The following is a 12,940-nucleotide window of genomic DNA, read 5'->3' on the forward strand; positions in this document are numbered from 1 at the left end:
TTTCCATATGATAAAGGAGAGATGTGATCTGACCTGATTGATAGAAAGTATATATAAAAAGTAGTACAATGGTGTCCACATTAACCAATCATCAAAAAATCATATAGTTGTAATGACTATGGATGCAATAGCTCTTTATAGCCTTACAAACGGGTTGCACAGAAGTTTTAAGAGGTAAGAAAAATATGGCTGGTTTCATCCAAAAAGTACCAAATATACGCTTATAATTTTGATTAAAGATAGTTTGTACAACATGAATTCATAGTAAAAGATAGGGCCATTAGCTTACAATGTGTAAAGTACAATGTCTATAAATTAATTTTATTGGGGCTCTTGAACCTTGATCCATTGTTTGCAATAACTTTGTTTTAAATTAGATTTTTTTTGTATTAATATTTACACATTAAAACAATGCAACAAAACTAAAGTGGCAAACTAGAAGAAATTCCTCTTACTTTCCTTCTCAAAATTTTCAAAGCTCTTTTCAGGGCATCTTGTGATCTTACAATTAAAATCTCATAATGTTTAACAGTGGCTCTAATATAGAGCTATTAAACTTAAAGGGGTTATCTGGGATTAAACAATTGAGGACCAAACTGGATTGGTCATCGATATAAGATTGGTGGGGCTCTGTATATTATTTAATGGCTGCTGCGGAGTACTGCTATTTATCGCCTATTCTCCAAAGCAGATTTCAGCTGACTCCTACCGATCTCTATTGATGAGCTATCCAATGGATCGGTCATCAATTGTTTAATCCTGGACAACTGTAATTGCAAAGTTATTTAATGGAAACCCACCTTTCCATGAGGCGTCATCAATGCCTTCCAATGTGTCTTCCATCTTGCTGTCCTCTGAGGCACTTTTGGTTGGAATACCTGATACAGTTTCAAATTCCTGCTCTGGACATTCGTCACTGAGTGGATGTAAAGTTGAGATCTCTGATTCAAAGCTGAGAGTATTTCCAGGCACTTTGTCATTGTTGCTTATGTCAGGCTCATTGCTTGGCATTGGAGACACCTCAGGAGTTCTGTCTTTCTCATCTACTCCGATTTTAGTTCTTTTGACAGATTCGGATATGGTTATTGGTTCACAATGTATATGTGGCTCTTGTTCTGCTTTGAGTTGCCCTTCCTCTTGAGAATGACTCCTTTGTTCAGTAGCAACATCAATAATATTGGCAGAGTAATCTTGTACATATTTTGTAATGGTTTCTGGTTGTGCAGTGAAAATAGTTTCTTCTATAATATCTTCAGCCCGATATTTGTGATGTTTTTCTGGCTCAGCTTCTTTAGCTCTGCTAACTAAAGGTGCCGTCACTTCTGGTTTGTATAAACCATGTCCAGTAAAGAGAGCACTTCCTTGAAAAAACATTTCTGGGCTTGAGTCAACTGGTGATGCATCAATATATGGTAGCATAGATTCCTCCGTAGAGAACTGGCGTAATATTGATTTCCTTGGCGCTGGCAAACTTGTTTTTTCAGGAGGATAACTCTCCACAATTATTGTAGGATCTTGGGTACATAATATGTTAGTGCATTCTTTGTGTTTGGACTCCCTGCTTTGCTTGTTGACTGTTCTAAGATGAACAGATTTCAGCACTGAAGGTGTTATGGCAAGGGCAGGTGATGAATTTGGATTAAGTTCATCCTCTGGCAAATTTTGATTGATATGACTGAAAGCATGTACTTGTGGTCTGTATGGCAATGGTTTATGCAAGACATGAAGAGCACTTAGGTCAAGATGTGTAGGAGGTATAGCTGGAAGTTCTATTTCTTTGCCCCAAAAAATATTTCCACATTTCGATGGATGCTGTAAAGAGGACTTCCTTTCTGGGACCTTTGGTTTTCTTTTGCCACTTCCAGGTGACAATGGTCCCGAAAAGAAAGGAGTTGGAAAGGATGAAGTAGGTGTTTCTGATTGGCTTGAGTAACCACTAGAAGGTGATGCTAGCCCTGCCAGCTTTTCTGGTGAGGCTAATTTAAACTCATTCTCGACTGAAGGAAGGGAAGGAGTCGTGGCTCGAGATTCAGGCTGTGAATTTTGTGACTCTGAACTTTCTGGTGACTTGATGCATTCTATGACAGTTGTTCCCGTAGCAGTGCTTGAGTTTGATAAAGACCTATAAGGATCACCTGATTTCAAGTCATTGAGGAGCCACAGATCTGCATAGTGATGCTGTTCACCTCCTTCTTCTTTAAATGATGGAATTTCTGGAGCGATATATTGAGTACTCCTTGAATCATCTTCTTCTTGATCGACCCATGAAATGTCCTGTTGATTTGGTGGAGAAAAGTTTTCTGTTCTTGAAGGTGTATTTGAAATCTCAAGTGGCAGCATCATTTCCCTGGAGGTGTGAAGCACTTGCTGTCCACTGGTTATCTTTGGTTCTTTCATGTCAGAAACATCTTTGTGATTATCAGAAAGTCTCAAAGATGAGCTTCGTTTTGGTGGTGACGGCTTTGCCTTTGGTTTCTTAAATGAGATGTTCTGTCTTTCTTGTCTTCTGTGATCTATATAACGTTGCCAAACACAGTCTGAACTCATGGAAGAAATACCTATCTCTTGGTCATTCTCAGTCCCTGACTGTGCATAGTTACAAATATAACTCCTGTTACTGTTGAGACCACAGTCAAAATGCATGGAGGTATAGTATCCTTCAGTGTCCACCGAATAATGAGAACCTGTATCCGCTTTCTCTGATGCTGGCTTTTCAAGAAAACTATCATATGTGCCCATACTAGTAAAACTTGGGGAGCCAAGGCCATCTCCCTTTATGTGCTGTGGGCTAAAATCTTGACGGCATGATGCATCATGGTGATGGTGAAGATAATTCCATTCACTGTCACTTGTATTACTGTTATTTGGATCATCAAGTAAATCTGCAACTGTCGATGTAAAGGAGCTGGCCCTGTGGGCTCTTATGTTGTCCAAGTGGTCGTCATTGTATTGCTCAATGGTAAAGATATTAGAATCTTCACCAGTATGGGGAGCAGTGTTTAGAGATAACTCTGAATCGCAATGTGAAGACCCAGTCAGTGGAGGAGAGGCTGCTGGTGGAATTGTTTCTGATGTCTGAGAAGGACATGTAGAACTGCTTCCACTCCAGTTTCCACTTGATGACTGATGATCATCTTTCTGATCCATGTGTGTACTCAATAACACTCCAGCAGTAGAAATTGAGTGAACAGGGCTTCCAAATGTGTCAGAATTTGAGGAAATATCACAACTGCCTGAATCTGCCATTCTTGATAGCCTTGATCTACCTCTCTCTAAAGGTGGACTATGGTGAGAATATGCTAAGCCTAGAGACTGGTGTTCTGGGGAGCACTGACCACTTAAGCTGTCTTCCTTATTCTTAAGTGACCTCTCTGAAGTTATGTAGCAGTCATCTTTATAAGTTGTAGATGGAACACAGTCATGTTCATTGCTTGCTCTAGCACCTTCTCTAGGAAGACTACGAGAACGAATTCGATTAGACACTGTTGTGGTGAACATTTGGTCTCCAGACTCAGATAGTGCTGCAATGTTTCCTGCAGAATGAGAGAGTGATGCAACACCTTGGCCCCTTTGAGCTCTGATTCTTCTCCTTGAGGGAGCAGCGATGAGAATGTCTTCAGTTTGGCACTCTGTATCTCGAGTTCCAGATCTTCTATTTGCAGAATTTGCAATATCAGGGTTGTTATGAACTATAACATTACGATCTCGTGCCACAGGAGACTCATCTGAATCTGAAAGTAAAAAAACAGCGTTACAATAGAAGATTTGTTGAGCTGATTTCGCAACATAAATCTGCTCTAAATTCTGAAAGTGTGAACACAGTGTAAGAAAGCTGGACCTTGCCTGGTTTCCTCATGTTATTTTAATTTTATATCAGCACACAAAGGGAGATACAGGACTAATACCAAGTTTTATTTATGAGGTTACAAGTTTTTTATAACAGGATTCAATGGAATCAAGCACTGTACTTTACTTGCGTGCAGGTGTCTGCAGTGATGCAGTGCAGTGATGTTTTAGAATGTCACTGCAGAGTAACTCGGACCACCCAGACATTTATCGTTTATGGGCGATCTGAATTTAGATAAAGGGGTTGTCCACTTTTCAGGCCAATATTTTTTTACTCAAATGCAGATAATTGGGGCTAAGATCGTTTTTGCAATTGGGTTTCAAAAAATGGGGCATTATTTCAAATTGATACATGGGTATATAGCTTATGTTGTCCGTTCGGTTCCACCTCATTCATCATATGAATTTTATTATATTTGAATGAGGCAGGGGAGCTGGCCCCAGTTTATTTTACTAGTCCCAGGTTTCAATGTCATTCAGTCAGTCAGTGCCGGGGCCCGGTTACAATCGCCACTCTCTATCCACTGAGTGGTGGCTCAACCCGTGCCGGTTCCGCACCTATGACTGGAAGAGCAAGCCTGCCAGAAGGAATTAAGGTAATCTCCTGAAGGCAACGGGGCTCTTAGTGTGGGTGCCGCACGGTGTCAGAACTCTATTAACCTGCAGATTAACCCCATATCTGCAGGTTAATAGCGTTATTTTACATGACCAGAGAAATCCAAGATAGTCAATGTCACCCATTAAACCGTCCTAGGTATGCTTTAGGTTGGTTTGCAGCCTAAAGAAATGGTTCTCTGGACATGTGTCTTGACTGTCTGGCTGAGGAGCATCATTAACTAGCATGACTTCTTCTCTGCTCAATCAGCCTGAAAGGTTTGCAATGGGACACAGAGCAGAAGGAAAAAAGCCCACTCTGTGTCAGGTTGAGTGAGCAGATAAGTTAAGCCTGTTCACGATGCTTCTGGTCAGCTTGACAGTTGAGGCACGTGTTTCGAGTAGCGTTTTGCCATGGTATAGCATGACTAGGAAGGGTTGCAGCTTGATATAAATCATTGTGGCCATCTTGGATCACTTTTTGGAGAACCCCTTTAATTTAGGCTGACATCTAACAAGCATCTTTCCCTACTTGCCATTTGTTTCAAAATGCTAAATTCAAATTCAAACCTATTTCTTGTTGTACTCTTCTCGGAATTCCTGATATTGTTTTTCTTCTCCTCAATTTCCGTCTACGCTGCAGAACTGATTGTGAATGAACTAGGGAACAGCGTATGCTTGCTTCTCTGTCAAACCCAACACCTGAAAAGGAACAGAATTACTCATTAATTCTTGATAAAAATTGCTTAACGTACCATATTACTGTAATGGTATATACCCAAGAAGAGTGGTGTCTTCTCAACTAAAACCCACTGGAGTTACTGACTCTAAGATCATAAAGTCAAAATTTTACTATTACTCTAATTTCTTTAAAAGTAGAGTGGATGCTCGATGATCTGGTAATCCATTCTGAGGCTGGATTGTTCTGGACATGTGCAACTGATAATCACTTTTCATTATGATATATCCACTTATTATTCTCTATTATAATTAGTATTTTAATATATTTCAAAGCTATTAAAGCATTCAGCCTTTTGGGGAAATTCCTAAAACTCCGCACGAAAACACTGCATATACGCATCAAGATTCATAAAAAATATATCATTATCGTGCATTCCAAAAGCACATAATAGTAGGAACTGCAGTATCCATAAATAAATCCTTGAAAAAAAAACACAGCATATAAGATTCCATGTATATGGATCCACAGTGCATAAGTATTACACAGCATCGACTGCTATGTACCCATACTATACCCTTACATTTATGCAGATCCCGATAAAAAAAACAATTCTGGGGCATCTATTCTTACAACTCTTGTTACAATAAATATATAGTGATCAAACATTATAGGGGGTGTCTGGCCTTAGGGTACAAGTCTTGAGTCAATCTATATAATTGCAGACTTCTGAATCCTCACATTGCGTGCACTGCGAGCTGCGAGGATTCTCAGTTGCCAGCACTTGGAGCGGTTTGCATACTTCAGGCTATATTTCGACTAGACATGTCCGGCCTTGCTCAATACATTTGCATTGAGCTAGGCCCTGCCCATCTAGTCAGCACATGACCGCGTGTATGCAAATCACATACTTGTGGTCACGTGCCCACCACTCCCGATGCCAGCATCGGAGAATCTTCACAGCGCGTAGTGCGCGCGATGTGAGTATTCAGAAGTCTGCAGTCACATAGGCTGACTGCAGACTTGTACCCTAAAACTGGTCAACCCCTTTAATTTTGCAACCTTTTCCTTAGATCAGAAGTGGACAACCACTGATTTGTATGTGGTACTTTTTAAATGGAACCTATCAGGTGAGGCATGCTATCCAAACCACGTGCAACATGAATCAGAGGCAGGCTCAAGCATTACAAATATCTATGTTTGTGCTGCAGCATTTCAGAGTAAAACAAGGTACAGTCATGGCCGAAAGTGTTGGCACCCTAGAAATTGTTCCAGAAAATTAAGTATTTCTCCCAGAAAATTATTGCAATTAGACATGTTTTGTTATATACATGTTTGTTTATTTCCTTTGTGTATTGAAACAACACAAAAAAAAACTGAGACAAAAGGCAAATTGGACATCATTTCACACAAAACCCCAAAAATGGACTTGTCAAAATTGTTGGCACCTTTCCAAAATTGTGGGTAAACAACTTTGTTTCAAACATGTGATGCTCGTTCAAACTCACCTGTGGCAAGTAACAGGTGTGGGCAATATGAAAATCAAACCTGAAACCAGATAAAAAGGGGAGAAGTTGACGCAAAAGTGCTTGGGCATGCTCGAGGCCTAACCAAAAATCTTTGGCGTGCTCGTGAAATATGTTCTCGTCGCTGCGGCTACATGTCTCGCGCTGTTAGACAGCCACAACACATGCAGGGATTGCATAGCAAACAAGCAATCTCTGTATATGTTGTGGCTGTCTAACAGCCACGAGACATGCAGCCACAGGACGCGAACATATTTGACGAGCACGCCGAAGATACTCGGGTCGAAGGACTCGAGTGTGCTCAGATAATAACTTATCCGAGCACGTTCGCGCATCACTATTTACAACCCATGTCGCTGTAGATAATTTTCCTGAACGTGGACGGCATAGAAAAACTGATAAAAGATTGCAACACAGGATAGTCCGAATTTTGGATAAACAGCCCCAATCAAGTTCCAAAGAAATTCAAGCTGTCCTGCAGGCTCAGTGTGCATCAGTGTCAGCGCAAACTATCCATCGACATTTGAATGAAATGAAATGCTATGGTAGGAGACCCAGGAGGACCCCACTGCTGACACAGAGACATTAAAAAGCTACACTGCAGTTTGCCAAAATGTACGTGAGTTAGCCAAAATCCTACTGGGAAAGCGTCTTGTGGACAGATGAGACCAAGATAGAGCATTTTGGTAAATCACATTATTCTACTGTTTACCAAAAACAGAATGAGGCCTACAAATAAAAGAACACAGTACCTACAATTAAACATAGGTTCAAACATAGGTTCAAAAATGGTCTGGGGTTGTTTTGCTGCCTCTGACACTGGGTGCCTTGACTGTGTGGAAGAGATCATGAAATCTGAATATTACCAAAGGATTTTGGGTCGCAATGTAATGCCCAGTGTCAGAAAGCTGGGTTTGCGTCCTAGATCATGAGTCTTCCAGCAGGACAATGACCCCAAACATACTTCAAAAAGCATCCAGAAATGGATGGAAGCAAAGTGCTGGATAGTTCTGAAGTGGCTAGCAACGAGTCCGGATCTAAATACAATTGAACACCTCTAGAGAGATCTTAAAATTGCTGTTGGGAGAAGGTACCCTTCAAGTATGAGAGACCTGGAGCAGTTTGCAAGTGCGGTCCAAAATTCCAGTTGAGAGGTGTAAGAAGCTTGTTGATGGTTATAGGAAGTAATTGATTGCAGTTATTTATTCCAAAAGGTGTGCAACCAAATATTAAGTTGAGGGTGTCAACAATTTGAGGGGTTTTGTGTGAAATTATGTCCAATTCGCCTTTTTTCTGTTTTTTTGTGTTGTTCCAACAGACACAAAAGAAATAAACCTGTGTATAACAAAACATATGTAATTGCAATAATTTTCTGGGAGAAATACTTCATTTTCTGGAACAATTTCAAAGTTTCCAACACTTTTGGCCATGACTGTATTTATAATTATGGAGCCTGTTTCTGATTCATGCTGCCCGTGGTTCATGTATTAACCACCTGTTTCCTTTTCCTTTTACAGGATTGAAGAAAAAAAAAGAAAAAACTAAACTGAGATTTCAACTCTTCCTTCTTCAGTTCTAGAAGTTCCTGCAAGTAACACTGGCCAGCTTAAATTAGCAATGTGCTAAGGTTTATGCTAGAAATGGCATTTCATCTTGTTCTGTTCATGCATCAGTTACGTTCTTCATGTTGTAAGGGCATATTAGTGCTGGCACAATGACACAATAAATCTGCGTAATGCTTTTTTCTATTCTTCTGGCTGTCACTAGGTATCACCAATGTGAGGGGTATTAAAGAATGCATAGTTTAGGAAAAATTATGTTAGTTTAAATGAATGAGTATATGAAAACATATATAAGAAACTGAAGTTTACATTCTCTACTATTTCATTGTAATCTCAGTTGTATTTTCCTCACTCGTCAATTAGAAATGTTAAAAAAGCAGATATGTGAGGACTCCTACCGGTATTGAGATGTCCTAAATCTGGCCATCCTTTTACATAGATTTGAAGTCAAAAGCAGCTTCACTAGACGTTTTATTGGTAACTCAAAAAAATGTCCTGTTTGAATGAGCCTGATGAAGGGCTTTATAACAGCCTGAAACGTTACCTTGATATCTGAATTGATGCACATGTGTCTTTAATAAAATATTAGAAGTATTAAAATAATGAAGTGCTGTCTTCTAATTCTGACATGTTCTGGATTTTGGTATTCAATAAATTACCATATATTACAAACATACTTTTCACCAGTACTTAGGGCATTAATATTACCAGTATGTATTTGATAATCTCAGATATATTATATCTGCATTTTTATGACCAGTAGATTCAGCCTGTTATGGTATACACATATAGAATATTCCAACTGTCATATATTTGTCAACCATTTATTCATTATTATTTACCAGCAAATGGAATAACTATGTAATCTAGTAAATATTCTGTAACCTCATGTCTTTGTATCACAGAGATGAGATTGTTAGACCATAATAGTTAATAGTTTTTCTTTGCACACCTTTTTCAAAGTATGCGTAAGACAATGGTATATGAATGAGTGATAAGTAAGAAGTACTATGAAAATAAGATCTTAAAGTGACAAGGCTTGGGAATATTTCTGCAAGCAGTGAAAATAACTTTTACAGCCCATATACCATTAACTGGTTGCTATCAGACGATGTATGGTAACTGTCCCTACCTTGCAGCTGCTTTGGTAGATAAGATTACATTCCTACAGCACCAGACAACATTTTGACAGAATGGCTCGAACACATAAAACTGCATCATTTTGTTAAGAGCGTTCATGTGACGATCAGATGATTTTGTAACTTACTTCCTATTATGTTTCATTTCAATGACTGCTTTTGTTGTGTTAATTGAATGATCTAGAAATGCTGGTTGTAAACACCACAAGTCCCTATTCGCTCATGTTAAAACAAAATTAAATGTAAAAGAGGATATTCTTTCATAATTAGAGATGCACTATATCTACTAAATCTAAATACAGGAAATGGAGTTCTCCGCAGCAGGTATCACTGCATTAATGTATATGAATGGTCACAAATTTAAAGAGGAACTATACTTTTAAAGAAGCTGTTTTACCAGTTTGATCATGTTAAACTGGGTACATCATGGGATAGTGGCTGCTGAGCTGAGTAAAACGCTTTTGTTTTTCCTCTCTGTGGCGTACATATTTGTAAAGTCTAGTGGCGTAAATTTGTAAAGTCTAGGTTATAATTTATAATAAACCCAACAGGATGTTACCAAAGATTTTTTTTCTGGGGGCATGTACTTTGTTTCCTGCAAGACATTGACCAATCATAAACAAGAGGCATCATACAGGGGGAAAAAGAACACGCCCCGCTCTCAGCAATGATCACTGCATCTACTGTGTAGTATAGAACGGTAGAATGGTTCTATCTATAGCGGAGCAGAGAAACATAGATAGAAAAGTTACAACGATGTTATCTGTGGTATTACATAGGACTACAGGAAAAATCTACTACATTATCTGTACTCAGTTCTCACTGTGTTATCTGTGGTGTTACATAGGACTGCAGGTGACATCTACTATATGATTTTAATTTAGGGAGTTCTAACTGTATTATCCTTGGAGTTCCATGGGATTGCAGGTAAAATCTACTACATTATCTGTTATCACTGTGTTATCTGTGGTCATCTGTCATCTGCTGCATTATATGTACTCAGAGTTATCACTGATTACATAAAATGTAACAGACGTTATCTGGGGTGTTACATAGGACTGCAGAGGACAAGCTAATGTGCCTTTTAATTTTGGTTAGTGTTAGTTAATTGTCGACTTATGTGTGATAAAGGGGCGTGTAAACATGTAAATGTGTGAATAGTAAAAAAAAAAGGCATGGTCTTCAAAATGTGCTTGGCTTGATGGCAAGGCCAGCAAGAACAGCTGTGTTGTATGAATGGGGCAGTTAAAAGCAACTAACAATTACTGGGGTTTTTTCTATTAGTCCATATCAAAACCTTTAACAAGCCTTGCAACATGATTTTGGATATTAGCCAAACCAGTGTTATACCAAAGTGGATAGCCTTAGTTATGTTGTAATGCTTGTTAAAGGGTCAGGCATTGTTTTATAGAGTAGCTACTTCCATTTATACTACTAGAGAGACAGCTTTCTTTCCGGAGAACTAATTTGCAATCTACAATATTCTATACAATAGTGGTGGAATACAATATAATAAATCTCACCATATCTGCTGTACCTCATAGAAGTATAGTTATGACCATAGCGTGCAGTATTTTGGATCTAATGGGAAGATTTTGTAAGGAGATGTAGACTATATTGTCATCAGTATTTCTGTGTGAGTATTACATGCCTTTCAGTACCAAACTCCTTTAGAAACAGCACCTATCTGTATGCCCTATTCTAGCAAGCCCTCAATGTCTACCATTGCCAGTTTAAGAATTAGGACAGTTTTACAAAAGTCTTTAAAGTATTGCACTCTACCAGAAACATTGATGGGGATAATGCAAGATGTGATCACTTGCGACTCCTGCTTCATCTTCTCCTCAGGGGTGGGGAGAGGTAATACTTTGTTCCAGTTGGTCTGTTTATCCAATGTAGATGGAACATTAGGAATTGGATATTTTGGCCTCTCTCCTAAACCCATATCATCTTCCTCCTGAGGTGGATGGGCCTGTCAAAAAATACATTTGTTATTTCAAAAGAGAAATAGATATAGGTAATAAATTCAGAGCAAAGTCATTTTAGTGAGTCAATTAAACAAGTTTCTGATTAAAATTACACTCAGTTTCCCATTCTCTTTATTCACACTTTCATTGGTGGTTGAAGTAGTAAGAGGGAAGCATAGCAAGGAGCCATGCTCAGTAACAAATCCATCCCCTACCATTGATTCTTCAGTGCTCCCCTCTCTGCGCATTCTTAAAAACATCACAGAGCAAAGCAGCCATACTTACCAATACCTGATCACAATAGGATGCATCAAGCTCCCATTATAAAAAGCAGAGGGATGTCTGTCCCTGTTCAGTGCCCTTATAGAGTGCTGGGTAAGCCTGCTTGATCTAATAGTATGGGCGTGATCAATAAGCTGTAAGCCAACATGGTGCACTACACGTATCTGTGTGACTGGTGCCCTATACAAGTCTTATACATGTGCATTTATAATATTAGACAACCACCCCCTCCATGACCTTTGGCTTTTATCATTGGGGCTGGCTACATCTTGTAGTGCATTAATACTGTAACCAGGTATATGTAAGTATATCTGATTTTTTTCTGTGATGTTTTTGTGGATTTCATGTCTTTTTCAGTGAATTGTTTACATTTTTTAGTATAGGAACTCGTAACATAATGGGGACCCTTGACGCGCATTGCTAGTTTGCGCATTTTGACCGAAATATCAACCGATACCACTTTTTTATTTTGTTCATCTTTTCTAGGGTGGAGTCGAGCCCTGTAGTGTTGGTGGGGGGGGACTTGGGATGTCTGTCCTTGTGAGGTGCACTTATAGAGTGCTCGACAGCCCGCCTAATCTAATAATATGGGTGTCACTAATAGGCTGTAAGCCAGGCACACATATGTGTGACTGCCGCCTGATCTGTGTGCATTTACAATACTAGGCAACCACCATCTGATGATTGTTAGGTGTGTGAGTGGTTGTTTTATCTGATTTTGTATCAGTGCTGCCTTCGCCTTTTATCATGGGGCCTAGCTGCATCCTGCAGTGTATTGGTATTGTGACTAGTTGTTGATAAGTATGGCTGTTTTTTTCTGGTATGTTTTTAAGATTTGCCCTTTTCAGTAAATTGTCCTATACTTTGAAGAATAGGCTACTGAGGGTAATTTTATCCAAAACAAATTCATCCTTGGGTGAAGGAACTGAATATAAAAATATATTTTTTACACCTGACAAAAAAAAAATATAATGATATATTTAGTTTTAGGTCACTACAGTTTTTAAATTACATCACACCCTTCCATTTGAAGAGATACTAAAATACATATAAGTAATATTAATAAACATGTATGCTATGGAAACAAAATAATCTATACATTCAATCCATAGTCTATAAACGCAGGCAACATAGGAATATATATCGATATAATAGGAAAGCAAAACAGGGACAACACAAGATAGAATAAAAAATATGAAGCAAACAAAATGTAAAAAGAAAATACTTTATCTCTTGAGATCTGTGTTTCCTATTAGTCAAATTTGGTTCTTGCACATAAGTCTCATTTCTATGTAAAGTTCAAAAAGCATCAAAATTAAACATAAGTCTTGTCTTTGGATTGTAA

General features: G+C 38.7%; 1 protein-coding gene across 5 annotated transcripts in view; it reads right to left on the reverse strand.

The window, feature by feature from the left end:
* NHS (NHS actin remodeling regulator) overlaps positions 1-12,940 on the reverse strand; it is a 266,748-nt gene that overhangs the window by 14,404 nt on the left and 239,404 nt on the right. For all 5 annotated transcript variants that reach the window (XM_073665384.1, XM_073665383.1, XM_073665386.1 and 2 more), the window contains 3 exons: positions 11,129-11,318; positions 5,011-5,142; positions 801-3,731 (listed from right to left, as the gene is read on the reverse strand). In XM_073665384.1, the coding sequence (XP_073521485.1) occupies positions 801-3,731; positions 5,011-5,142; positions 11,129-11,318 (3,253 nt within the window). The remainder of the gene's footprint in view (positions 1-800; positions 3,732-5,010; positions 5,143-11,128; positions 11,319-12,940) is intronic.

This window comes from Phyllobates terribilis, unplaced genomic scaffold (genome assembly GCF_046119375.1).
Source record: "Phyllobates terribilis strain yellow unplaced genomic scaffold, ASM4611937v1 Scaffold_2__4_contigs__length_985480577, whole genome shotgun sequence".
Classification (NCBI taxonomy): domain Eukaryota; kingdom Metazoa; phylum Chordata; class Amphibia; order Anura; family Dendrobatidae; genus Phyllobates; species Phyllobates terribilis.